The 26,735-nt window shown below is 34.1% G+C and overlaps 2 protein-coding genes across 10 annotated transcripts in view; one reads left to right on the forward strand and one right to left on the reverse strand.

Moving 5' to 3' along the window:
- Positions 1-26,735, forward strand: part of IMMP2L (inner mitochondrial membrane peptidase subunit 2) — a 392,035-nt gene that overhangs the window by 140,895 nt on the left and 224,405 nt on the right. Inside the window, exon 4 of one of the 9 annotated variants that reach the window (XR_010363622.1) lies at positions 12,047-12,126. The exons of 7 other annotated variants lie outside the window; for them this stretch is intronic. Coding sequence is in view for 1 of the 2 variants with exons in the window: in XM_064422396.1 (XP_064278466.1) it covers positions 20,611-20,620 (10 nt within the window). In the remaining variant the exon portion in view is untranslated. Of the gene's footprint in view, positions 1-12,046; positions 12,127-20,610; positions 20,636-26,735 lie in introns of those variants that run through there. One more of the 9 variants, XM_064422396.1, reaches the window with a different exon arrangement.
- Positions 13,276-26,735, reverse strand: part of LRRN3 (leucine rich repeat neuronal 3) — a 31,889-nt gene continuing 18,429 nt past the window's right edge. Inside the window, exon 2 of the mRNA XM_064422387.1 lies at positions 13,276-16,240. Within this exon, the coding sequence (XP_064278457.1) occupies positions 13,763-15,889 (2,127 nt within the window). The 5' untranslated portion in view covers positions 15,890-16,240 and the 3' untranslated portion in view covers positions 13,276-13,762. The remainder of the gene's footprint in view (positions 16,241-26,735) is intronic.

Here is a 26,735-nt window from a genome sequence, read left to right on the forward strand (position 1 = left end):
ATTATTTTGACTGTAATATCAAAGTCTGAAGCTTTCATAGAGTTAAGAAAAAAAAGAATTTTGGAAGAGTTTCAGTTTGAACAGAGATTTAAAGGACATTTAGTTTAACCCTTCTGCAATGAGCAGGGACATCTTCAACTAGATTAGGCTGCTGAGAGCTATGAAATTACAATAAATAAGTTGAACTTACTGGTCTGACTAGTGTAGACCAGGAAGAACCTGAATCTGCAAAAGAGTAGAGATTTCCTCATCACCTGATACTTTATTGTGCAATTAAAAAGTAGATTGTGTGGAGAATACACAAGTCAACCATTTTGAATAAACATGGAGTTAAATATTACAAGTTCTTCCATCATTAGCAATTTGACAAAGGGAAGGAATTATTGCTGCTGCAGCATGATTCATTTGTTAGTTTGAGGAAGAAGGAATAATGGAGACCTATATGACTCAAGATTTTAAGAAACAGATGCTCTAAATATAATTAAGTCATTGCCTCTCATATTTTCCATTCTGAGGGAAGCTAAGAAAATACCAGGAGTAGAGATGAAGGTAGAGTTTAGACTGTAACTGTTTAAAATTTGGCAAGTGCTTTAGGAGAGGATGTCAAGATCATGGGCATCAGCTGTATATGTAGGCTGCAAAAGTAGTCAAACAAACTTACTAATTGGCTTTTTATGAGAGGAGGACACCAAACTGAAGTCAATGTCTTATATTAGTTTCAAATGAAAGAGCATATTAATATTAGAAGGTAAAATGAAAATAGCTGCTATTTTAAAAAGCTAATTAAGGTGTGGATCTCCTGAATTGGTTCCTTAGGACATTTTGACCCTGGGTGGTGCTGTCAATTTGAATGATTATTATGATCTCAAAAGTAGAAGTACAGGTTGTTCACTTTAGTAATAGGCAGTTCTTTTGCCTGTGGTCAAAAAGCAAATTATTTCAGCGGTATAGTGTGTTTGAAGTCCTAGAGAAAACTAGTCAAAGTGTTTGTCAGCATACATCAGATCCAATAAGCCTACCCCTGATCAATTCTTATTGCCTGTGGTGGTGATGTTGTGCTGAAAGTTTATTTTGTACTGTACAGGGGAAATAATGTGAATAAGTTTGGAAAAGTTCTCTAATGAAATATTTTTATCTAGAAGCTATTTCTAAACTAGAAAAACACTTATTTACATATATAGTGATTGTTGTATGAAGCCAGTCATCACCTCAGATATTGCTACTTATAATGCTTTTATTGATAGCATAACCTTAGAAATTGTGTTAGAGATGGTGGATACTATAAACTTCATGTTGCTGGCAGGATTTTTTTCTTTAGTACCAACTGTGGTGCATATTGGACTCAGGGAAGCTCCTGTCTTGATGCCATAATTGAGAAGTTACTGTGGTTCTGTCTGCCAGGGTACAGCCAGTGGTTGAGGCTAAGCATACATCCTGCACAGGCAGGAGCACGCACTATGCAGAACACACACTTAACTGACCACACAGACAACACAGAGAGAAAACAGTTTCTGTTTATGCACCAGCATAAGCACGGAAACATGAACAGCATGGATAGCCAGCTGATGAGGGCTAGAATTTGTTACTGCTCACGTTCAGACTCATTCACAACATATGGGTTTTATACAAATTATTCTACCCAGAATTGTGTCTCAGTGTCTTACAGTTATTGGCAATAAGACCTACGGGTCGCCCAGACCTGGATTCCTTCTGGAATGTCTCATCCAACACAGGCTTCAGTTCAGCCTGATGTTCTGTAGTAGATTTTGCACACACACACATTAGACAGCAAATTTACACAGAAAATAGTTGAGATGACTTTTGTAAGACAGATTGTGGTGGTCGGATACCACATTTTGCCAGGCAAATGTACTGAACAGTCACTGGTTTACATGTGAGTGGCCCCTCTTTTCCTTATATGTTCCTTACTTGGAATCATAAAATGGTTCAAATCAGAAGGGATATTTAGGGGTCTCCTAGTTCAGTCCCTGTGGACAGGGTTTCACTAGATTAGGCTGCCCAAAGCTCTATCCAACTTCACCTCATTTGCTTCCAAAGATGGACAACACAGAACTTGTCCAGGCAATGTGTCCTACATAACTTTTTGAGCCAGGTAAGAGACAGCCCTGGCAGAGGGAATGTGTTCCTGGGTCTGATGGTCACCGACATAGACAAGCTAAGGGGGACATGAAGGTTGGAGGCAGCCTGAGTGCAGTGATCATGCATTGATGTAGTAGTTAATTTGTACTCCTAAGGGATATGGATCAGGTATACAGTGCAGTTAGGCCCCTGAACTTTAGGAAAGCAAACTTCCAGCTCTTCAAGAAGATAGTCAATAGGATCCCCTGGGAGACTGACCTCTGGGACAAGGGGGCAGATCAGAGCTGGCAGGTCTTTAAGAAAGTCTTCCACAGAGCACAAGAGGTAGAAATGCCCAGGAGCATGAAATAAGGCAAGGAAGGCAAAAGCCTGGCATGGCTGAGTAGGGACCTGCTGGTCAAACCAAAGGCAAAGAAGCAAGTCCACAGGCAGTGGAAACAAGGACAGGTAAACTGAGAAGAGCACAGAGATGAAGGTTGCTCATGCAAGGATGGGATGAGGAAGGCCAAGGAGAAGCTGGAACTGAACAAGGTATGCAAAGAATAACTGGTAGGGTTCCTACAGGTAGGTTAACCAGAAAAGTGAGGTCCAAGAAGGTGTAAACCCCCTGATAAACAATGCTGATAAACTGGTAATAACAGAGCAAGAGAAGTTTGAGGTACTCAACAACTTTTTTGCCTCAGTCTTCAATAACAGCCTCTCTTTCCATGCTTCTGGAGTGGGATGGGGACTGGGGAAGCAAAGTCCCTCCTTGTAAGTAAAGATTAGGTCCATGTCCACCTGAAGAACCTGAATGTACTTAAATCTATAGGACCTTATGGGATGCATCCCAGAGTCCTGAGGGAATTGGCTGATGTAGTTGCAAAGCCACAAAGGATTCTATAATGGTATGGAACAAAACCATACCCCAAAGAAATGAAATTTCATAATAGTTGACAGTACACAAGGAAAGATTTTCTGTTTCATAACTTTCAGGCTTTTTTAGAAGAGAGATTAGGTTGATTGGTTAGAGCATGGTACTAGGAATGGTAAAGTTATGGGTTCAATTCCTGCATGCAACATTCATTTGAGTTGGACTTGGTGATCCTTGTGGGTCCCATCCAACTCTGAATATATTTTGAATTTGTGAATTTGAATCTTTTTCTCATGTTCATGGATTTATTCAAAATTTTTTTGCATTTCAGAAAAATATGTGCTAGTTATAGCTGGTTACTCATGTCTGTGTTGGTAAAAAAAGAAAGAAAAACTTATATATTCAGTTTCACTGTCTGTGCTCTCCATTTATGCAAAATCATGCCATTTAGATATGTCAAAGTGCATCATAATGAAAATGGTAGAGCATGAGAAAAGGCATGTAAGAAATTCCTAAGGATTTTGTTCAAAAAAGTAAATATATTTGAAATAAAGTATGGCCACATGTTGAAAACGTATGGAAATAGAATTAGGAATTTCATTAGGAATATATTTTAAAATCTGGACATTTAAGAGGCCTAAACACCTACTGAAATTGTAGCATCTCTTAAGAACTCATGGAATAATTTTAAAAAACAGTGAGAGGATATTCCTGTGCAAACTTTTGAGTAATTTCAGCTAATTTTTTTTTTTTTTTTTTGCTTCTCTGAAGAGGTTACATTGCATGTATAGTCTCTGGGGAATAAAGTTCCTCTGCAGAATGATTCAGATTGGAAGATAAGTCAACTATTCTACCTCATGCTCATAACTGGGTCAATTATGAATTGGATAATTTTGCTTATATTTGTGTACTGTATCTCTGCAATCTATTCCCAATACTTTTTCTCCTCATAATTAATTATTTTCCCTGTATCTAGTTAAATCCCAATCCCCCTAAATTCTATTTTAGGTGTTTGTCACTCATTTTCCTGCTGTGCACCTCAGTAATGAGCCTGATTCTTTCTTCTCAGTAGCCACCTCTTAGATATGGGAAGGTTGCCACTTATTAATCTCAAACCTTCTTTTTTCCCAGGCTGAACAAACCCATCTGCCTCAGAATTTCTTCCTGGGAATAGAGCTCTGGCTCTTGACATCTTGGGAACCTCCTGCTAAGCTTGCTACACTTGATCAATGTCTCATATGGGGCTGGGCAATTAGGGATCCAAAATTAGACACAGTATTACAGGCGTAGTCTAACAAGTGCTGAATGAAGGGACATTCTTTTCCTCAGTCTTCTGTTAGTTTCATGTTAATACAGCCCAGTATCCTGTTAGCCAGCTGTGCTTAAGAGCCCCAGATAATTTTCAGCAGAGCTGCTATCCAGTGGGGCAGTGACAGGTTGGTACTCATTCAGGAGTTAGTCCACTCTAGGTGCAGGACTTTAAATGTATCCTTGCTGAATTTCACATTGGCCTGTTGGCCTAATTTTCCAGCATTTTTAGATTCTTCTAAACAGCAGCCCTAGGCTGCCACCAGCAGTGGTTAAATGTATTGACTGCATTCTCCAAATTAGCACTGTCAGATTGATATGGATTTTGTCTCCTGCTTGAAGTCATTAATAAGCAAGTTAAATCCCAGAGTAAAACCCTGAGGAACACCACTGGCAACTGGTCCCAAACCAGTACAAATCATTGACCTCTACCCCTTGAGTGTGGTGTTGTCCAGACTACCATGGCTAGTACTGTGTATTTTAGCAGCTTTGTGTATACAATCTACGTGGCAGTGATTTTAGTGTGCCTTTCTATCAAACTAATAATTCCTAATGCACTTGGAGCTGAGCTAGAAAACCCTTGAAGGGTTTCACTGTATGGACTTCATAATTCAGATCTCTCCAAATTGCACCAGGGAGGCAACTTTACTTGTAAATATATTGTCAGAGATTCAGCAGATCAGCTCTTTTAGATACAGACACCTAGTGGCTTATTCAGTCTCTTTTACTTCCACAATTTCACTGATTTTTCAGTTAGTTTGCTAAGAGTTTTAAAAGGGGTCTTAAAATTATTTTTAAAAATCTATGTTTCTGTTACTGTATTCTGACTGACTCTTTTGCATTGGTCATTAATTTAGCATGTAACTTTAATATATTAACTTGACTTTTTAAACTCAATTTTAAACAGGATCATTCTTGTCTTCCCTCTTTTCTCCTCTTAATTTAATTGATTTTATTTTCTTTGTTTTGCCTCCTGCTCTTAGTCTTCCCTTTTATTTTTCTTCAAGCTTTTATTCTCTGTAACAATGATTGGTTTTTTTTTTTTTGCTGGAATACACTTGCTTTCAACATAATTTAAAACAATCTCAAATACCTTCTAGTGTCTTTCATTGTTGCCTTTAAATGGATTTTGTAGTTAATCCTTCAGAATTAATTATTATTAAAGAACTTTGAGGCTTCTTAAAAAAGATATTTGATATTGCTTTGGCTCTGGTAATATTTAGAAAAATCACAAACCTTAATTGCTTATTAGTGGCATTATAATTGATACTGTTAAGCAGCTCCTGGACCTTGAGCACTCTCTTTAATTAGAAGCAGTAGTGTCTCCTTCCCTCTGAGAATTCCCTGTGAAACTGTTTTGCTTTACAACACAGCTTTTAGTTGTCTTCTGAATGAAACCTCCCAAATGAGACTACCTCTCACTGCCTTCTGCATATTAGCCAAAATGCTCTTTGTCATTGCTTAAGCACTTTTTTCACTTTCTAATAAATATTTTTGCTCTTGTTTTACAATTAGTATTGTAAATTTTCCTTTGACACATGATCATAAGGTGTGGAAATTATAGTTGGGCTCCTTAGCATTGTTTCAGAATAATCTGAAATATATTTGAAAATAAAACACCACCAACAACAATAACAAAGGCATTTAAAAAATGGTCAATCTTTACAGCTTTTTTCTGTACTAAATATTTTTTGGCCAAATCAAACACACATAGGGCTGCTGTTTTCTTTTTCTTCCCCATTTTGTTAAGTCTCGTCTTAATTTGAAACTTTTATATATATATTTTTTTTTTCATGGTATCTTTGAGCTCACTTGTTTTCCCTGAGTCTTTCTTTATGTCTTTATTATTAATTTTTCTTAACTTCTGATAATACTGTCTGATAATTCTTCTTGTTTAAAATTTGCTTGACTACTGACTAGTCTATTGCTACATTTAATTATGTTTCCAGGATGGGCTGTTAGACACAGTGCCTTCACTTTTTGCTTTTCTTTCTTATACCTTTTGTTCATCCTATTTTTCTCCTTCACTGTCTTTAAACCTACTTGCAGTACTTTGTTCATTCAACTTATTTTTTCTCTTATTTATTGATTTGATCATATTGCAAACTTGTTCTTTTAGCAGTTTTGGCCCCTTTGGCCACACTTTTACAACTTTTTTCTGGTTTATTCTAAAGTATTTGTTCCATCTTATGTTGCAATTGGTTTTACCTGTTCACTTATCTCCCTTTGGGTATCTAATGTTTCTCATTTTTCCTCACTTTTAACTGTAATACTTACATGGTCTGCACTTTATTTTTTTAGCAACATATGAAGGTTTCTAATTTACCATTTTTTGTTTGAAGTTTTTTTTTCTTTCTTATATTTTGTCAATTTTCAAAATATTTTTGAGAAAGTTTTGATGCACTTGTTAAAGGTAAACCTCTACTAACCATAAAGTCATCACATTATATATAAAGTTTGTCATTTTAATGTTAGGGTTCTAGCAAGAAGCATTTAGATTATTTATACACAACCAGGGTGGTGGAATATAAATTTTGGCAAGAGAAAAGTAGAGTTCTTTGCTAGAATGATAGAGAAGAAATGCTGATAGTGGGATCACAATGTTGCATGATATACAAGAACAGGCAATTTTCATGTGTAGCATAATTGAAAAAAAATTTCAAATGAAGTAGACAAAAGGAAGAAGAAAAGTTGAAGCCAAAGAAATTCTGTAGGATGAAAATTTATAGGAAGAGATGAATAGCAGGAGCAGACTCTTGAAAACCTTTGAGGTCTGGAGGAGTAAGAATCCAAGGTAAACCTATATATTGTTTGTGATATCTTAAAATGCAGTAATTTAGAATATATTGTATGGCGTATTATTTTTTTTTGCAGCTAGATAATAGCTGAACATAAAGAGAATTTCTTTGCTGTTGTTTAATTTTCTTCACTCTCCAGAATTTCTTTGATGTATATTGAATTATTTAATCCTAAAACAGATGCTCTCCACAAAATATTCTAAGCATTTTAAATAAATAATATTGTTATTTTCCCATTTTGTCTTAATTAAAAATATATGTAATGTTTTAAACTAAATGAATGATGTATATTACATTTATACTGTTTTTAGTAGAGCTGTGTAGATGAAAATTCTTGATGGCTCTCAGTTAGGTGGACAGGTGTGTATGGCCAGGCTTTTGTCATCCAGGGGCATACTTTGTAATGCCCAAACTACCTTAACAGGTTGTAGACTAGTATCTGTTAAATTCAGTGGAAATTACACATCTAAATGCTTTTAATATATGAGGAAGTACTGGGGGTCAGTTGTCTACCTCTCAGTGTGGTAGAGAAAAGATTTACAACCCTTTGACAATATATTTCTATTTCTTTTGTTCTAAACCTTTTGTTAATTGCAGAGGTGTTTAATCCTTGGTGTATGTGCTTTGGTGTGATGTGTTTATTGGTATATACTTATAAATTTTTGTATGCTTTTGAAAGGCTGGATGAATAATAAGATTATTGTATTTGTTTTCTTTTTTTAATAATCCAGATATGGCAAAAGCTACAAATAACTTCAAATTACTCTACCTGTAGTAGACATCCTCCATTTCACTCAGCTTTCCTAAGACTAAGGGGAAGAAAGGGAGCTTTAGTTAACATAATACTATTAAAGCAGAGCTGGCTGCTGAAGTAGGTTGGAGAATAGACTGCAGAGTCTTCAGGGTTATGATTTTCCTCTGGCTACACTTGCAATTTGCCTTCAAATCCATAGAGCAATTCAGCTTTTTTGTTGTTGTTGTTTTTTGGGATATTTTTTCCCATGTCATCGATAATTACAAAATGATGACAAATGTCATAGGGAAGAATACTCTAGAAGTAGTGTAGGCAGTAGGATACTCTGAAAGTCTATTTCATAGAGGAGGCTGACAAAAAGATGAAGTGTTAATGAAGTAGAAAATAGTTAAAAAGGAGGGCTGCTGCTGATGTTATTTTGTGTAAGCAAACAGTAGATGATTGCTGAGTGAAGGAATGAAATGTGAAGGGTACAAGAGAGGTTGAATTTCTTGGAAGGTAAAAAAGGAAGTAATTTTAAATTGGACTTCAACAGCCTGAAATGCTGAATTGGACATGATAGATTTATAAGTGTTGTGACATTGGTCTGTACTATTGTGAACCTGTCAAACAAAATGTCTGGGAGTCCTGGGGATGCAGTTTAGTCTAGCTTGAGTAAAAAAATCCTTTTACATTCCTGTAGAATAAATGGAATTGGGATAGTGGTGTGCATGTGCAATATATTTTAGGAATTGCTAGTTTGAATTGTGCAAACAGGTATTTTAGGAGAAAACATTATTTCGTATTTTGGAATATGTGATATAACACATGAATATTCAGTATAGCACTTAGTTTGCTAAAAATGGGCATGCACTTATCATGAATACCTTCAGAGCATTTATGAAATAAATTATGTAAGAATTTAACATCCCATTTTATATTAATTGTTAAGGAAAGATTAATCTAAGAGACTATAATTAATAGTAACAATTTAACTTAATCCTTTTATTACCTGGTACATAAAGAAAAACATAGCTGATGATTTCTAATTTAATGATGTTTGTTGCTATTGTGAGACTAACTGTAAGTTGAGTTTTTTTATTTGGCATGGTCATTGGGCACTTTGCATTTTATTAAGTGATAATTCTGACATTATTTTTAGCCCCTTTATATTCCATTTAAATGTTGGATATTTAGGAATAGATGATTTTCATAATCTGCTTTTGTGTCTTATGAAATCATTCCACCATTATGTCAAAAGCGTGTTTTAGCTGTCTTTAGTAGATGTCAGACTGTAACTCACTTTCTGTGGTGTTGTGAAGTGTTCAGCTGTATGTTTTTAAGTTTAGCTGACATTCACACTAGGGACAAAACCAAAAAGAAATTATAAACATTAACAGCACAGAGTAGAAATTTCATGTGAAAAAATAAGAATGTAGGACAAATTCTGCCCTCAAAAGTTATTCTGAACAGCCATTTCATGGACTCTGACTTGTGCTCACATGCTAAATGACAAAACTCTAAACTCTTTGACCTGTAAAGTGTAGTATATGAAAGCTGAAAGACTTTATGTATAGAATCTCGGTCTGGTCTGTAAAAAATGTGTATAGGTGAAGACACCAGCACTGAATTTGATGTACTTTTGTGATTCACAAAAGCATTGTGGCTATTTGGAGCACAGTGTGAAATTGTCATTAACATGGATAACAAACAATAGCTACGTAAGGGTGAGGCAGATGGGGTTGTTTTCCACTTATCTAAACTGTAATGTTAAAAAGAACATCAGCTATTTTAGGATCAGGAACAGGCCATCTGCCCAAATTGTGTGCCCTTCCAACTTTATCTAAGTCCTATATTATTATTTTCATTGGAATGTTGTTACATTATTTCTGCTTTTTGTTTCCTTGAAAGATGCTTAATCTCATTACCTGATCAACTTTCCAACTAGATTTTTCTCTAAAAATGCCAGGTCTTTCTTTAATAATTGTATTTCTCTACTCAAATATTTTGCTTCCAAGTATTATGTTTCATTGATAATTTTTTTAGTAGTCAGACAACATCTGTCCTTACTGGGAAGTGTTGGAAATGATGTGACAGTCTGGCAACAATAGTAGCAGGAAATAAGCAAAGAACCCACAGGGAGCATGGAAGGGAACAGAGAATTTGCATCAAGGCAAAGAAAAGGGCTTTGGGAAAAAGGGTGTAAAAATAATTGAAGCTGAGAGACAGAAAGATAAGCGAGAGACATTTTTAAAAAGCATTATTTAGCTGAAAGAGGAATTTAATTTGTAGTTTTTCAGAGTTTCGGAAGGAAGGAATGACTTAATAAAAGATTCGGTTGCTTTGAACATACTTCAATATATCTGCAACTTTGTATCTCTCTGAGAATATTGTAGTTGAGTAGGTAGAATTTAAAGTTTTTCTTATTGTTCAAAAGAACAAGTCTTTTAAACATGGCTTAGTCTTCTATTTTGTTTTGGTCACCCCAGCTGTAGAAATGAAACACTACGTAATGTAGCCAGAAAAATAACATAACCATAGTCAGTTGCACACCATAGGGTCTGTCTTCATTATTCATTACTAGTTTTACTGTATGCCTATGTTATTTACAAAGGTTATTTGTACATTTTGTCTCAGAATACTGAAGTGCAGCTAAACATGGACAGAATGTAGTCTGGTATTTCATTTTCACACTGCCCTATAATGGAAACATTGAAGAAGATGCAACTCGTTTAGAATTTTTATTGAAGTTGAAGTGAATAGCTCAAATCTCAGTTTAAAAGCACAGTTCTGACTAGACAGGTTGTGATTGTGTATTTTAACATTCCAATCATGCAAAGCTTGCCAAGTTTCAATAATATATTGAATTTATCCATAAATTGAGTAATTGCAATTCTCTTATTAGATATCTAACTTATATAGTTGTCATATGTGGAAATGAAGATTGGTGGTTTTTGCTTTTAATTTTCGCAAACTTTGTCGTCTAGCTTAATTCTTGTTCTCTGTCTTGATTTAATGTTTACTGAATGTTTAGATTATCTTTCTCTTGTTTTTATAATCCTTCTCTTTTTTTGTTGTTGTTGTTTAGCATTTTCCCTGAGTATCTATGTAGTCTTTTCCTGAGAAAATGAGTTCCAATTACTGCCAATGGTATTAAAGGAAAAGCTATTCAAATTACACATTTGGAACATCAGCCAACTGACCTACCAAAACACTAGGTTTGGAAGGTCAACCTGCATTCCAGAAAGATGTTGGGGGGAGGTGTTTCCTACCTAGCAGGCAATACTACATTTTTTTTTTTTTTACTCTGGATATATTTCTAGTCATCTGTTTTATGACTTCTACAAAAGCTGCATGCAACTGTTATTATTTTTTCAAGTATGTTTTCAAATCTTTAGCATGAGATGAAATTTCAGTCTCTTTTTGGCTATTTTGGGTTGTGTTCAATGGCTGCCTCTTCTATTCCATTTAGCTATTTCCTTCAAAATGTCTTCTGAAGTTTTAATAATGAACTTGTCATACTTACTGTATACTTTCTTCCATGTAAAATTTCTTGTTTTGTCAGTGCCACACATCCACCCTATTCAGTTCAATAATAGGATTTTTTTTTTCCTTATGTCTGACAGTGTTGCTTTTAATTTTTTTTTTCCTGTCAGCTCTTCTAGAATTGTCTGGTATGTGAACTTATTTTCTGTACTATATAGCAACATTTTTCAGAAAAGTCTCTTCTGGTTTCAGATAAAAAAGGATATCTTATAAGATTATTGTTAGCATTGTGTCTTACTGACCAGCACAACATTATGGGAAGAATTCCAGTTTCTATTTTAAGTTATCTTGAGTTCATTACTTCAGGATACACAAGTAGAATAAGTTTTATTAGAGAATTTTGGAAATGGAAATTTCCTTTTAGGATATAAATCAACATATTTTTCCTCCAATCTCTTATCTAGGTTGTATGGGTACTTTTTTGAGTTAAGATTTCACAGCATTTTAGCTAAACTAGAAACTGAAATTTTCCTATATAAGATAGCAGTTGACTGTGTTAGCTGATGAAATATTGCAATTTATTTTTTAAATGGCAGCACATTTTTTACCAAAAAGTAAATGCTTCATCTTTTTATGAATAAAACATTATCTTTCTAGTAGCTGATAGAAAAAAGTAATATAAACTGATTTTTTTTTTTCAGTGTTGTATTTAGGTATTCCTAGCCAGATATTTAAAATACTTATTTTTGCCTTCTCTCTTTTTATTAGTGGTACATTTCAGAAGGAGGTTTGCTGTCAAATGCCAAAGAAAAATTAATCTGTTTCTACTCTTCTGGTTTGAATAACCAGTAAGTACTGCTTTTAATGAATTAATGCATTAAAGCATTTTAATGCATTCCTGAGAGAAAACTATGAAATAAATGGAAAGACAAGTGTGTAATAATAGTTGTCTGTTTCTGAGGAAATTAAATATAGTTCCTTATCAGTTTCTTCCTCCATTAAAGAGAGTAAACATCCCAATTAATGAAATACATGAAAATTTTAGCCCTATGCTGTGTGTAGAAAAAACAACCCTTGTATAAATGAGGAGATTGTGAAAAAACATACTTCAACACAACTAAGTTATTTCTATTATTTTAAAGACATTTTACTTTGCTGAAAAAACTACTATTACTTTTTTTTTTTTTTTGCATGTTTGTGCGAAAATGCAAGTAAATATGCATTATGCGATTAAAGCTACAAGGTGAATTTATTACTTCCTAAGGACTTCAGGCTTATGTAGGATATCTGTAAAAAGAATAGCTGTCCATTTTTATATAGAGTTACACAAGAATTCCACTGCTCACCTGTTGCTTCTGTGGGGATTTTGACATAAAGAATGTCAAAATCTTTATGTTTGGTTATGGAAAAAAATCTTTATCTTTGGTTATGGAAAATGTTAATGCCATGGAGATGTTTCTGTGTAGAAATTAAAGATGTTAAGTTTATATGCATGGTGGTTCACAGTACTGCCCTGGGAAGCGTTGCCTTGTATTCTAGAAGAGACTACTTTTGTCTAGTAATAAAATGGTGCAATACAAATACATGGAAATAAAGATCTGCAGGCTCACATGTTGCTAAGAGAACAGAAGTATTTCACACAGATGCATAAAAGTGTATAAAATAAAAGGATCAAAGAACTATTCATTAACCAATATCCATGCTGAAATCTATTTAAGTGGGTTTAAGTGGCCTCATCTCCAACATCCCTTTTACCTTTATAATGTTCTTAGGGCAAATAAAATTTGATAAAAAACTATCACAAAACTTACGTTTCTGTTAGAAACATTATACAACCTAAAATCAGCAAAAATATCCTTTGTGCTCAGATTAGCATTTTCATAAGAGAATATGTAAAGAGATATTTTACCAGACTTTGGATTGTGTTTGTTTATTGTCAGACAAGAACTCCCAGAAAGGTGGGGTGTTTTCTTTAGAAAAAACCAAGACAAAAAGTGTTTTGATTTTAATCAAAAATGTATTTTCTCATTAAAAAAAATTCACATACTTACTGTGTCTACTCTACAGAATTTGTCCATTTCATTACACCATATGTCAATCCTAGTATATCTGTTCACTGCAAAAACTCGTGGCTATTTTGTGTAATACAGCACAGGAGGAGGTATTGCTCAGTTCCACTACTTTTATATAATAATTTAAAAAAAATACAGAAAATGTTCTTGGCTACTTCCACTGTATTCCAGACTTAAAAGTCCCATGAAAGTTCTAGAATATGAAGTTAATTTTATTTGGTTGGTAGAATACCCTTAGAAGCCAGTTAATTAAAATTCTTCTCTCATACTGAGTCATATATATTCCATTTGATGGCAGCAACAAAGTCCAGGCATCTAGTTCCTAAGAGAAATATGTTTTTCTTGTTGCCTTTTTATTCAGCACAAATAGAGTCATGTGCTTTTTATTTCAGAAAGTGATATACTGACATATTTATGACATATTTGTTGGTACACCTATTACAGTTGCTTTTACTTCCATTGCTGTGCTTTTTTCTTTGCCCATGTCCCAAAGAGTGATTAGGGGAGGATAAAGCTCATTGAGTGAAAAGGATTGTTTCTTCAGGTAATTCCTTAGATAGCTGTGTCCAATGCCATAGTTCATATCTTGAGAGATGCAGCTATAGAGATATATCACAGATATGATTCCCAAAAGAGCACCAAGGCCAGCAAGGAATCCTATTATGTTGTTCTTTTCATAGCCTTTCACTTCCAAGTCCAGTTCTTTTGTGGTTACATTGACACATTGTTTCCTATTCTGAGAATAGATAGTGGGAATATCTATACAAATTTTGTATTCAGTTGATGGATTTAGATGTGTAAGATTATATACCTTTATATCAGATGGTATTCGAGCACTCTGTGCAGCCCGGGAGTCTTCAGCTTTCGCAAAGGCTGTCCATCTAACAGTGGACTTCAGAATTTTAGAACTTGCTTTCCATGAAACCAAAACAGAATTAGATTTTATGTCTTTTATTTTAATATTTAAAGATCCATTGTGTTCCTGAGGGAAAGAGCCGTCCACTTTAATCATGACTGACTTTAGGTCTGCCCCAACTAAATTTGTTGCTATACATGTGTATAAGCCACTTTCTCTTTGTGTTACATCACTTATGTCTAACGTTCCTTCGGAATGAATGTAGTACTTATCAGAGACAGTATTAGGCAAAAGTTTGTGTCCTGATGGTGTTATCCAGTAGATTTCAGGTTCTGGCTCTGCTGTTGCTCTGCAGTGCAAAGAAATATGGCTGCCAGCTTTTAAATCCAATGTAGATGGAAAACTTTCAGGAGCTATCAGAGGAAGACAGATTTCCATCATTTCCCGAAAGTGTACTTGTCTCACATTCTGACCTTGGAATTCAGGAGGGTCTACACAAAACAGGGACTCCGGCTCCATGAACCGAATGTTTGTTTTATTCATGTTAATCCAGCGGATGACACAGTCACACCTGATGGGGTTGCTGTGTATGCTGACTTCTTTGAGGTTAGGCAGGGATTCCACCGTGCTGCGGTACAGCGCACTCAGCGCGTTGCTGTTGAGCATGAGCGATTCCAGCTTGGGAAGTCTGTAGAATGCATTGGGGTGAATGTATGATAATCTGGGGTTATTGGTTGCTTCTATTTTTCTTAAATCAGGCAAATTATCAACAGCAAGGCTATCTATAGAAATCAGTTCAGGCATGTTGTTAATTCCTAACTCTTTTAGGTGCAGCATATTGCTAAAATCTCCTCGTCGTATTCTGTTAATGGGGTTCTTATTTAGATCCAGAAATTTAAGATTTGTAGCCTTTTGAAGAGCGATGTGGGGCACTCTAACAAATCTGTTGTCATAAAAGGAAATGCTTTCTAAGTTGTCAAGGCCAGCCAAAGCATTATCTGGTATTTCAGTGAGATTTATACCTGCTAAAACTAGGCTGCGCAGATTGCTAAGAGGCTTGAAATTCATGTCTTCAATTCTGATTATTGGATTTTCTCCAATCATGAGAATTTCAAGATTAGGAGTAGCTTCAAACCACTTTCTGTTGATCACTTGCAGTCCATTTGAATTGAGATGAAGTCTGAGAAGATTATTGAGGCCTATGAAAGCTCCTGGTGCAATCACAGAAAGCAGATTATGATTAATATAAAGCTCTTGTAAATTGTTGAGTCCAGAGAGACATTCTTCAGGGAGCTCAGTAAGTTTGTTTTCTTCAAGGTACACTGACAGTAACTGTGGTATCTTTCTAAGATTAATACTGGTCACTGAGGATAAATTGTTCTGAGATAAATCTAGACCAGTTAAATTCACTGGGAAGTCTACTGAATGTTCAATTTTTGCAATATTATTAGTTTGTAGAAGTAGAACTTGTGTGTCAGCAGGCAGTGTGGTTGGAAAATTAAAAAGGCCTAAATCATTACAGTCCACTGTTGGAGCTTCCATGTAGACAGACCTGGGGGTGAACCATGGTCTGATTTCACATATACATGACTCCGGGCAGTCTGCTTTTCTTCCTACGGCTTGTAGTAGAGCAGTGGTAACTAGACCAAGCAGTAAATTAATTTTAAGTTGCAGGTCCTTCATCTTAGCCTAAATGTTCAGGAAAGTAACAGACCCTTTAGTATTCCACAATTGTAGTCTTGGTATTCAATATGACCTGGTCAGTTAATACAGCACAATCTTACATTTATCAAATGATGATCGTGAAGGACTTCCTTCCTGAGGGTAAGTGATAAATTTGTAACCAACTTGTCCAGTAGTAAGAAGCATTTTGTGGAAATGAAGGTCACTTTGTCCTTGATGACATAAAATTGATGAGCTTTGTGAAGATGAAGTATGTGTAGATGGTCATAGGAGATTAAACAATTCATTTATTTAGTAGTATTAACTTCAAATCCCATGATTGATTAGTGTTTGTAGGAACGACAAGATGACCTAAAATACAAGAAGAGGAAATAATTAGTATAAGAAGCTATAAAGTTATAAATTAATTTAGCCATCTTTTGCTCTTTACTGTTAATTATTGCAAGTAAGAAAAGAAAATGATTGTGGTGTCTGGAGTATTATAGTGGTATCCAGATAGCATAAATTAAGTTAATAGAGTAATATGTCTTTACACTTTTAGCTTGTCATACATCCAGGGGAGCATTGTTCTACAGAAAGATGAAGATCCACAGAGTATAAAGTAAAATATATCAGTGAGATTTTTCTACATATTTTATCCTCCTTTAAAATATTTTCTTGTTCAGTTATCTCTAGAAGCAGACTAATTTCTGTTGGCTTTGAAAATGTAAATACTGAGAAAAATCCTACGGAGCATGAATATTTAACTTTTTTACATAAAGTTTGTAACTATAAAGAATGTAATTTATCTATAATGAAAGGGAAATGGAATGGTTGGATTAATACACATTCCTAATGACATTCTCAGGCAAGCCTGTGAGATATTTATACATAAATATATGAAGGTGAAAATCCACAGGTTTTATAATTTTTAATACTTTTGTAGCTGCTGTCTAGAAAGAAAACATTTTTTTTTCTTTAATATGCTATTTAGAAGGAAATATATACCTTATAATAAATAGCTTGTCATCTTGGCAAATTCAGGCTAATCACTGACTTTCTTATTCTGACTTCAATAACCTCAATTGCAAGGAATATTAGCAAAAAAGTGTCTTCAGAGTGATAAGGAAAAAAAAAATTACACTAGCAATTGCTTCTTTGCCCTGTAGCTCTGCAAGAATCTGAAGCCTGTAGACTGTTTTCAGGTCCCAAATTATAGTAAGGACTGAAACCTTGTGGCATCAAAGCCACTTGTGGCATCAAATGTGCGCTTTCCAGATTTTTGGTATGTACTTTCTTTTTGTGGAGAAAAATCTGACTTTGAGTGTACATTTCTTTCCAACGCATGTAATACAAAAGCTTCTGTGTTTTCTTATATAAAGTAGTACACATTCACTGTTTAATTTACTTAAGAATATAGACTTTACACTTAACTTCACCCAGACTTTGTTTCTGAAGACTGTTGTGCAATACACATTTATGCCCTTTCTCCCTCTGCCTTTAGTGCTCAAATTCATATTGACATTGTTTACAAACCTTAAGATCAATGCTTAATTGACATTGATAAATAACTTTCAGCATAGATAGAATTGCAAAAGTTAAGTGTCAAGCATTTGGATTTATGTGTCCTTTCCAGGCCCAGGGGGATTTGGCATAGAGACCACCCACACATTCCATAACAGCGTAGAGGAAAGGTGTTGGACTGTGTAAAGTAATATGAGAACTGGGACAATTTGAAGTACATTTGGCAAGTCTTTGAGGCTGTTCTTTGTGTTGTGTGCATTTAAGGACATTTAATATTTTATTTCAACATGTAAGTTTATTAATAGAGTGAACAGACAATGTGTGAGATAAACATACAGAAAACATTCTGCTGTTTTGAGGATCAATAATATGTTTTTATGCACATGGCCCAGATTATACTAAAATACTAAGACATACTGACTGAAACAGTAAAAATATAATCTGTTCCTTTGTTCTGGGAAATTAGATGAACTTGAGGCTTGCAGAAAAATAAAGGTTTGTGTTGGAAAGCTAATGCCTGCAACTTAATTTTGCCACCAGGAGGCAAGGTGATACCCCTAGGTGGAGTACTGTCACATTTAAACATCTTAGTAGAAATCCTTCTATGCCAAATGCAGAGACGTAATTTCTCGTGTAAGGGAAAAAGAAGATGGCCATGTGGTAGAGAATTTTTTGGTCATGTTCTTCATACCTACTCTTGAAGAACATTTCGTGCTGACTATTGTATAGTATTGGATTATATATTAAAAATGTATTTTTAGCATGACAAATACAATATGTATGTTTCAAATAATCGAAAGATCATTGAAAATCTTACCTGAATTGTAAATTAATTGGGATTCAACAGACTACTACTGTTGATGTCTTATCTCAGCCTTTTGATCCCACTGTGATACTCAGGGATGTCTGCTCAGTAGAGGTACTTGTGAAAGCATTCTGGGGAAGCATAACAATACACCTGACCTGATATTCTGTCCCTCCCTGGAAATTTGCTATTGGTCACTGTGAAACATAAAATATGGACCCAGATGGAGTTTTCATGTCCCGGGCACCTGAGAGACTGTACCATTTAAAGTACATAAACTACATTTTTGTACACTTTTGAGCTGACATGCTTCTGTATTTGCATTTATACACCTTATTTTATATTCTAGTTTCTGTGGGATTCTCAAACCAAAAGTAAGGGCACCAGTGGATATTTCCATGTCATATTAAAAAAAAAAGCAGCAGAAAAAAGAAGAGTTGAGATCCAGGTTGAAATTCTTCTTCGTTATGATTTAATCTGATGTCCTTTCTCTTTCTGGTGAATGCTTCAGCTAATAAGTCACCAGCTCAAACTCATGTGGTGTTCTAGCATAAATCTTTATTTCTTTGGTTAAAGTGCTTCTGTCTTGTGTAAAATATTCACTGAGGTTGAGTGGTTTGAATAACAGATTGTAGAATAATTTTGACACTTCCAGCATGCAGTCATCATTACAAAATGCACTGTTTCAATTGAGAAAGATTTTTTTTTTTAAATAGTGGCATATCTATGTGTCGTTTTATACAAAAATTATTTGGTTCTAGCTGTCATTTAAGATGTGGAATAAAATAATGTTTCTGGAATAGAATGGACATCCATGGTGGCTTGTGGGACCATACAATCATAGAGTAGAATATGTCAAGTTGGAAGGGACCCATAAAGATCACCTGCTTCTGGCAGGACAACGTAAAACTAAATCCTATGACAGTAATACTCTTCACATGACAGAATACATTAAAAAGTGGTACATTACAACAGCAAAAATTGTATATAATGCTTTGAGTGGAAAAAAAAATGGGACTTTTGTTTATAGCAGTATTATAATGTGACTCCAATACACATCTTGACTAAGAGTATAAGAAAACATGGACTGCTGATGTAAGTTTTCCAGTCCCACTTGAAGTGATCAAGTTAAACTACCTAACTGGTTGCATTGATTATTTGAGTGTGTCTGGGTGTATGTAACTAATTCCCAACCTCAAGATTCCTTCAAATAATTTTGAATTGAAAAGTGAGCTGTCATTCACTGTAACAAAATAGACATCATGTAAATTGTACTCAGCAGCATAAACTGTATGTGAAGTTCAGTTTCCTTGAAAAATGTGGTGTCACAGAGATAAGTGTATTGAAAAAAAAAGCATTTAACTTCATGTTACTTTCAACTTCTGGAACATATTGATTCCTTTTCTTCATTAATGCACTTGTAATAGTAAATACTGCATAAAATTGAATGTAAGTGCTCTTCTAGCAGTGACTTTCAGAGTTTTGTTTAATGTGTTCTGGTCCTTTAAAGCTGAATGCTTTGTACCATCTAGAGTTTTATGTGAAAGTTTTTTGTCTTTTGAATGTCCAGTTTTAAAGGTACTAATATAGTATAGTAAGGACACAGAGAACCTGAAAGTTATTTGTTCTGTTTCTTTGAGTAGTATTTAAAGTAACTGAGGTTTACATATCTAAAAGTTTCTGTGCCAAGGAACCACTTACTTTCTTGTTTTAAAAAAGAAGTTTTTTCAAATAATGCAAGTATGTCAGCACTAACTCTTTGTTAGTGACCTCTCAAGATTATTGATGATGATTATTGATTATTGATTTTGGTGACCTCTCAAGATTATTGATGTGATGTTCTAAGCTTAGAACTTGCACTATTTTTAGAACTTTCTCACAGTAGAGAAGCTTGTACAGGTAGGACTCCACAGCAGATTACCACCAGTAAGCAGAGGTGCAGGACAGATGTTTCCACACAACCAGCAGGAAGAACTGTGCATCGTAGTTTTGGAGTCTTTGATGTAATTATTTACCCACATGCACTTACAAATCCTTGTGGGTACTCTGATTGTACTTGTATTTCCTCATGCAGATTAAATAGTATGGTTTGCTTCCTAATGTCTGCAAATAAAAAGGCTAAATATTTTATATCTAACAAATTAGTGTTTCTTATTAGTGCTTCAGGATTTTTTTGATATTGTTTCCTGCACTAGAACTTATGTACTAAAACTGCTAAATATCTGTGAACAGATTATCTGTTTTCTTCTGGAGGTCCATCCCTGTTGCCACCCATACTTGGTATCTTACTAAACGTAATAACGATAATTCCTTTTAAAGTATTATCTCTTTTAGAAAAATGTACCCTGATGTATGTGACTTTTTGCTGCCTAATTATTTCTTGTGTAAACAATGATTGTTATGTCTTGATTAGGTTTCTTTGATTTACTGCTATTGACAGCTGGAGACTTGATTTACAAGATGGTATCACCATTATTTGAGCTGGAAAAGACATTCAGTGAATGAATAAACTGAGCAACATTTGTCATCACTGGAGCAACAGACAGCTAAGAACCAAGTCAGAGTGGGCAGAAAGGAAAAGAAACACGTCAGATTTTGGCAATCATTCTTTTCCACTTCAGCAGTTAGAGAGACAGCGATAAAAACTAAAAATGCAGCAGTTACAGTGCAATGTGCCCTGCTGGCAATAAGGCAAACAGTGCACTTCACAAGGACCAATTTAGAGGTGGCAAGCATTTTGAAAACACAGCTGTTCATACAAAGCTACCTTTCAAACACATCAACTCAGAGAGCACTTCTCAGTTCTTGTCATTTATAACCACCCTGAGCAGTTCCATGGAAAGAAATCTGGAAATGTCACTAACCAAAAATTGGGCGTGAGACATTCCATAACTTGATTTTAGTTATGGCACACAGGGGTTTTTTGGGTTTTCTAAATGTTGATTATGAAAATATACAGACTGAAGATGGAATATTTAATATCTTTCTGATAATTTTATAAGGCTTTTTTTTCCTTATTTGTTTCATGGTCAAAACAAACAAAAAATGCTTCCTTGGGGATTTTCTTATTACACTAAAATTAATAAAAAGATGTGACATCTTGTGTATTTGACATATTTTATTAAAGCACAAAAAAGTATAGTAGATATAATAGATTTCATAACAGAATTGGTCTTGAAAGAATATTTATAGAAGTAAGCTATACTAGCTCATCTGAGAGGATTCCTGAAAATTATATAGGCAGTGTAAAAATGGAAAGCATTTCTGCTAGCCTATGCAGTCTTGCTTTCATTCCACTCTCTGGAGCCAAGTGTTTTGTTCTGTTTCTCTTTACAGAAGAGAATATGCTTACTGTAATATGCTCTTAATATTTTATATTCCTACATGTAGTTGAGATGTAGCCTCACATTGAAAGACAAATGAGGATTTTCTAGAAATTTTGTGTTTCTGAGGTGTTCAACTTGGGCAGCTGAGTGTCAAATGTCTGAAGTTGAAAATCTGAAAAGTGAGTACCTGAAATACCTCAACATTTGTGAAAAATTTGGGTAGGGCTCTGTTGGGACGTTGACTAATTTTGGAAATCCAATTTACTTTATTTCTAATGTTTGATTTTTAGAATTCACACTGGCCCTGAATGGCATTACATGCAAGATGCAAAAGAAATGGCAAAGCTGGTACTCAACCCTAGGAGCAATTGGAACTATCTGAATAATCAGCATATGTGTTTATATTTATTTTGTGAACTTGTTACAACTACTTTTAATTTTTCTCCTTAAGTGGAATAAATTTGCCTGAGGGAAAGTCACAATCTTGGAATGTTTAATATGCCTGTAAAACAGGACATGTTCTCATACCATAGACCATTGCAAGAATGATAAGGTTTTGTAAATAATGAAAACTTTTAATATCAATGGATATTTTGTGATTTGAGGTTCTTTTAATCTACAAATACAGACAGGGTCAGAAAAACATTATGATCAGCTATGTTTACAAGAGATTTAACCTTTGTTTCTCACTAACTCAGTCTGGCTTACTATTCTTTTGTTCTTTTTTATGGTCTCTTAGTGGAGTTTAACAGATATAAGAGGAATTATCACCACATACAATTCATTAAAAATCTCACTATAATTCTTATTCCTGTATCAATCAAAAATTACATTCCAGTATTTTTGAAAAATGTTGTAGTATATTGAATCTTACAGTTTAGAAAATACAGTATTCAAACTAGATGTGATAAAAGCAAAAGGTTAAATTAAATCCAAAGGAATATGTACATATATTAATTTATTGTATATGCCATTCTAGAATAACTTGAATATGTACATATATTAATTTATTGTATATGCCATTCTAGAATAACTTTTCAATGGATATAAATGAACATTTACTAAAACAGTTTTTAAGAAATGGAGGATAGAAAAATATTAGGATGTTTAGTAGCCTGCTTTAAAAGGGATTGCCGCCACTGACCATGGGATGGCAGACAACTTTGGGAGTACCTGTATGTGCAGTAAGATGTTTGTCAATTAAAATCAAAAAGCTTAATAGAAATGGTATTTTTGTTGCCATTATTAATATGGTGTCAGCACCATCATTGTGCATCGGAGCTAAAGCAGTGGATCACGACCGTCACCTTGTGTGTTCACTTGTTGCTAAACAAAAATCTGATCTTTACTCCACGGAGCTTAAAAATTAAATGCAAGGTAAGCAGCAACTGGTAATACCGATGGGTAAGAGAAAAAAGTCACTGTGGCAATTTCTGAATATCCTTGGGTTTATTCTTCTCCTTTAGCTGTAGTCTACTAGTTTACTATCGTGATCCTGCATTACTTTTCTAGACTTTAATTTTAGATTTTCCTTCTATTGTTCTGTCTCTCATGTGCTTTTAACTTTTAATCATACACTACCTAGCCATTGAATACATCTCTCCTTTTCACAAATGTCACAGCAAAAGGTGATGAAAAGTTGCTTTGATCTCACAAAGGAATTAATCATTTCAGTAATTACAGTTACCACCTATTTTTTTACTTCTCTTAATTTAAAGTGCACAAAATAATTTTTTTTGTGAGCAGAGTTTTTAGAAAATTATATGACAAGAGAATGAATTTCAATGGGAGCCACACATTCCTTTACCATTTGTATTTTAACTTCTCATTTATGTTCTTATGTGTAATATGGCTTTACAAATCCTCTTGCAATATATTCAAGCTTGTCCATTAAACTATGCATAATTTTATTTACTTGGATAGAGAAAAAGCAACTAGAAAGAACCTGAACTGATTTTAATTTTATTTCTTCTTCCTGAATCATGCAAGATACTGCATGCATAATTCTGATGTTTTTATATAGAGATGTAACACATTGTGAGTATTACATATCTATTTTCTAGTTGTCAGAGAAAACAGACTAAAATGTTACCAATAACTCTTCAAAATACTTGGTATCCTTGCTGTAGTTCTTAGCCTTAGACAGATTTCACTGTGTGACTTATTTATCATTGCCATTATTGAGCAATTATGTACAAAAATGATGGCTGTAACTTAGGAAAGTAATATGTTAGTTTAATTTAGATTTATTCGAACATATTCAGCTTCCTTTTGACAGTTGTCATGTTAGCAGTGGAGAAGCACATATTGGCAGTTACCTAGGCACATAGTTGGCAAGAGAGCAGTCACGTTCTGGATGTGGGTGCATGTACCCAGCTACCAGATGCTTCTAGCAGATGGCCAGAATTAAAGATTTCAGACCAGTTTTGGCTTGATTTTCTAGAAAGCTACCATACAGATTCTACAAGTCTGTAGTACATTTGACTAGTAAAAAAGCCTAGCCAAAATCCAGCAAAGCTACTGGCAAAATCTACATATGTTTTTCCTCTGGGTCTCTTAAAATGTAAATATTAAATATGCCTAAACCATAGAAATAGGTATGTTCAGATATCTGTAATAAAGGCAGAAGCAGGTAGTGGCTATACTTAGCACATTATATTTTCCTTGGGAATTGATTTGTCTTTTTTTTTTCTTTTTTTTTCTTTTATCATGGGGAAAAAGGTCACTGTAATATATTAGCATAATGAAAAACATTATAACTTTAGGAGTTACAATTTCTATTCTGTAATTTGTCAATAACAGAAATTTAGGCTTGGAAGACCTAAATTGCTTTAAATTGTCAGTCTTTAATGGTAGCCTCTAAATATTTAGTGAATTAATCTTTTAGTTAATTGGTATATTTATGATTTGTTTGGGACATAGTCATATCAAAGTAAATTCTCTTATAATAATAATAAAAAATGTCCACGGTGCATTGTATTGCATATCAACTGTAATAATCCAAAAATTTAAATGGGTTTAATGAATGCACCTATATTAGCAACATTCTACTCCAATCACAGCCAGTAACTGATGCATATTTAGAACATATCATATGATTTTTGGTTTGAGAACATGAAGGACAAACATTTATTGCTTATCATTATAGTAAACAAAAATTAAAAACCAAAAAATGGTTTTGAGCAGCCAATAGTGGATTAGATATTTACTATGTCATGAATATTCCTACCAAATTAGGCTGACTTGCTTTTTTTATAATTGTGACAACATTTGGTGATTATTTCATTTAGAGCCACCTGGGGAACCAGGTTCACAATGTATTGTTCAATAAAAATTGATAACTTTTTGTATTTTTTATCTTTTTTTTTGCTTGAGGTCGTGTACAGAAATGGATTGATAAGAAATAATACTTCAGGATGCAAGAACTGACAATGCATAAACCAGAATAATATTGTAAAGATCAGGAAATAAAAGTTCTCTTTTCTGTTGTGTTTTACAACAGTTGGAATAATTTAGGCATACTCCTAACTCATAGAGATACTGTCATGTGATGTTTTGATTGCAGAAAATATTTGGGTTTTTATTTAGTTTTAATTACAGTTTTTGCTCAACTGAGCATGTAATTAATAATATTACATGTTAAGGTTTTTTTTTCATGTGATTCTCAATACTAATGTTATATTTAGACCTGAAATTATGGGTTTTTTTGGCTTTTATAACCTATTTGTTTGCTCTAATCCACACTATATGTTTACCATGGTTCACTTTTTATTTCCCCAGAAACACATACATTAAAATGATGATATAATCTTCTCAAGATTTTCTTTTAAAAATAAGACCGGAAGAGTATAAATACAATATAGATAAGCAGCAATACTTACAGTTAAGTATCATATTCCTTCTACAGTGTGTGTCACTACAGCAAAATAATCTTATAGTTCTTGGAACATTAACTGAATCCTCTTTCAACTGTTTTTTATTTCCTTTCATAATTGCAAATTTATTTAAACCTTTTTATGTGTAGATACAACACTTGCCGATCTCCATTGTTTCCCAATATATAACTGCTATTTTAAAATATTTTAATTTTTTTTCTGAAGTGAAAGATTGACTCAATTCCTTAATGTTAGAAGATTTGGCTCATTAGCGTTGAACAGGATTACTTCAATTTTTAAACTTACATTATATAGCCACATCTTGATTTTGTATTTCTTTCTTAGCTTTCCAGAATCTATCATCTTTTCATCCCCTTTCTGAATTTTGGATGCCAAGTCTGACATCAGCACACAATCTGACATTTTGATTTTCCAAAGAATTTTGACCAGTATTTATTGATCAAGAATTCATACCAATCAACCAGATTGAAATTACTGTAATCAAAAGTTTGCATTAGATTTTCCTTGACACGCATGCTTTCTCTTGCATTTTTTGTGATTCCTACTTATGATTCCAAGACTTTGGATCTGCTGTAGGTGCTTATTAGAGACATGTAGGAACTCTATATATGTAGGGACATTATGATCAGAATGATGGAAGATGCACAGATATATTTGTGTAATGAAATACCTCTTGCTATGGAAAATTTTCAGGCTGAAGAAAAGGCAAGTTTGAATTAAGATACTGAAAAGATGCTATTAGTGGTGATTATGGAGCAGCTTTTTTTTAATCACAAATATTAAAGTGGGACAGATAAACCATTTCAAACTGTCCTTCCAATTTTTCCATCCAAAGATGGATTTGGCATAATTTTGTAATGATGCTATGACAAAGCAACCTGCATCTTTATTCTAAGACATTTTTTTAAGCCTGACTCTAGCCTTCATACTTTCAGATAATGGCATGCTGTCTTTTTCAGCAGTAAAACAACTTGAATGAGTAAAGATGGATCTTACAATAATGTGATATTTCAACAATGTAAAATGAGAAGTTATGCTTTCAGGGTCTAGTAGTAATTTCTGATTCAAAGCTGGAAGTCATCAGAGTGATTATCAGAAGTAAGGAAAAAGACATGGTGTGCTTCCTTCTCACAGGGGGACCACTGGCACCAGAATGCCTGCGAAACAAAAATTATGAACAAAGTAGATGCCAGAAATCATGTTAGCTTATTGGCTACAAGTAAGAACCCTCACAAAATGCTGTATATGGTGCTGGTCATTGAGGTTCACTACAACAAATTGGAATTAAGGCAGAATCATTTGGTATGAGGAAAATT

This window comes from Passer domesticus, chromosome 5 (assembly GCF_036417665.1).
Source record: "Passer domesticus isolate bPasDom1 chromosome 5, bPasDom1.hap1, whole genome shotgun sequence".
NCBI classification, from domain to species: Eukaryota; Metazoa; Chordata; class Aves; order Passeriformes; family Passeridae; genus Passer; species Passer domesticus.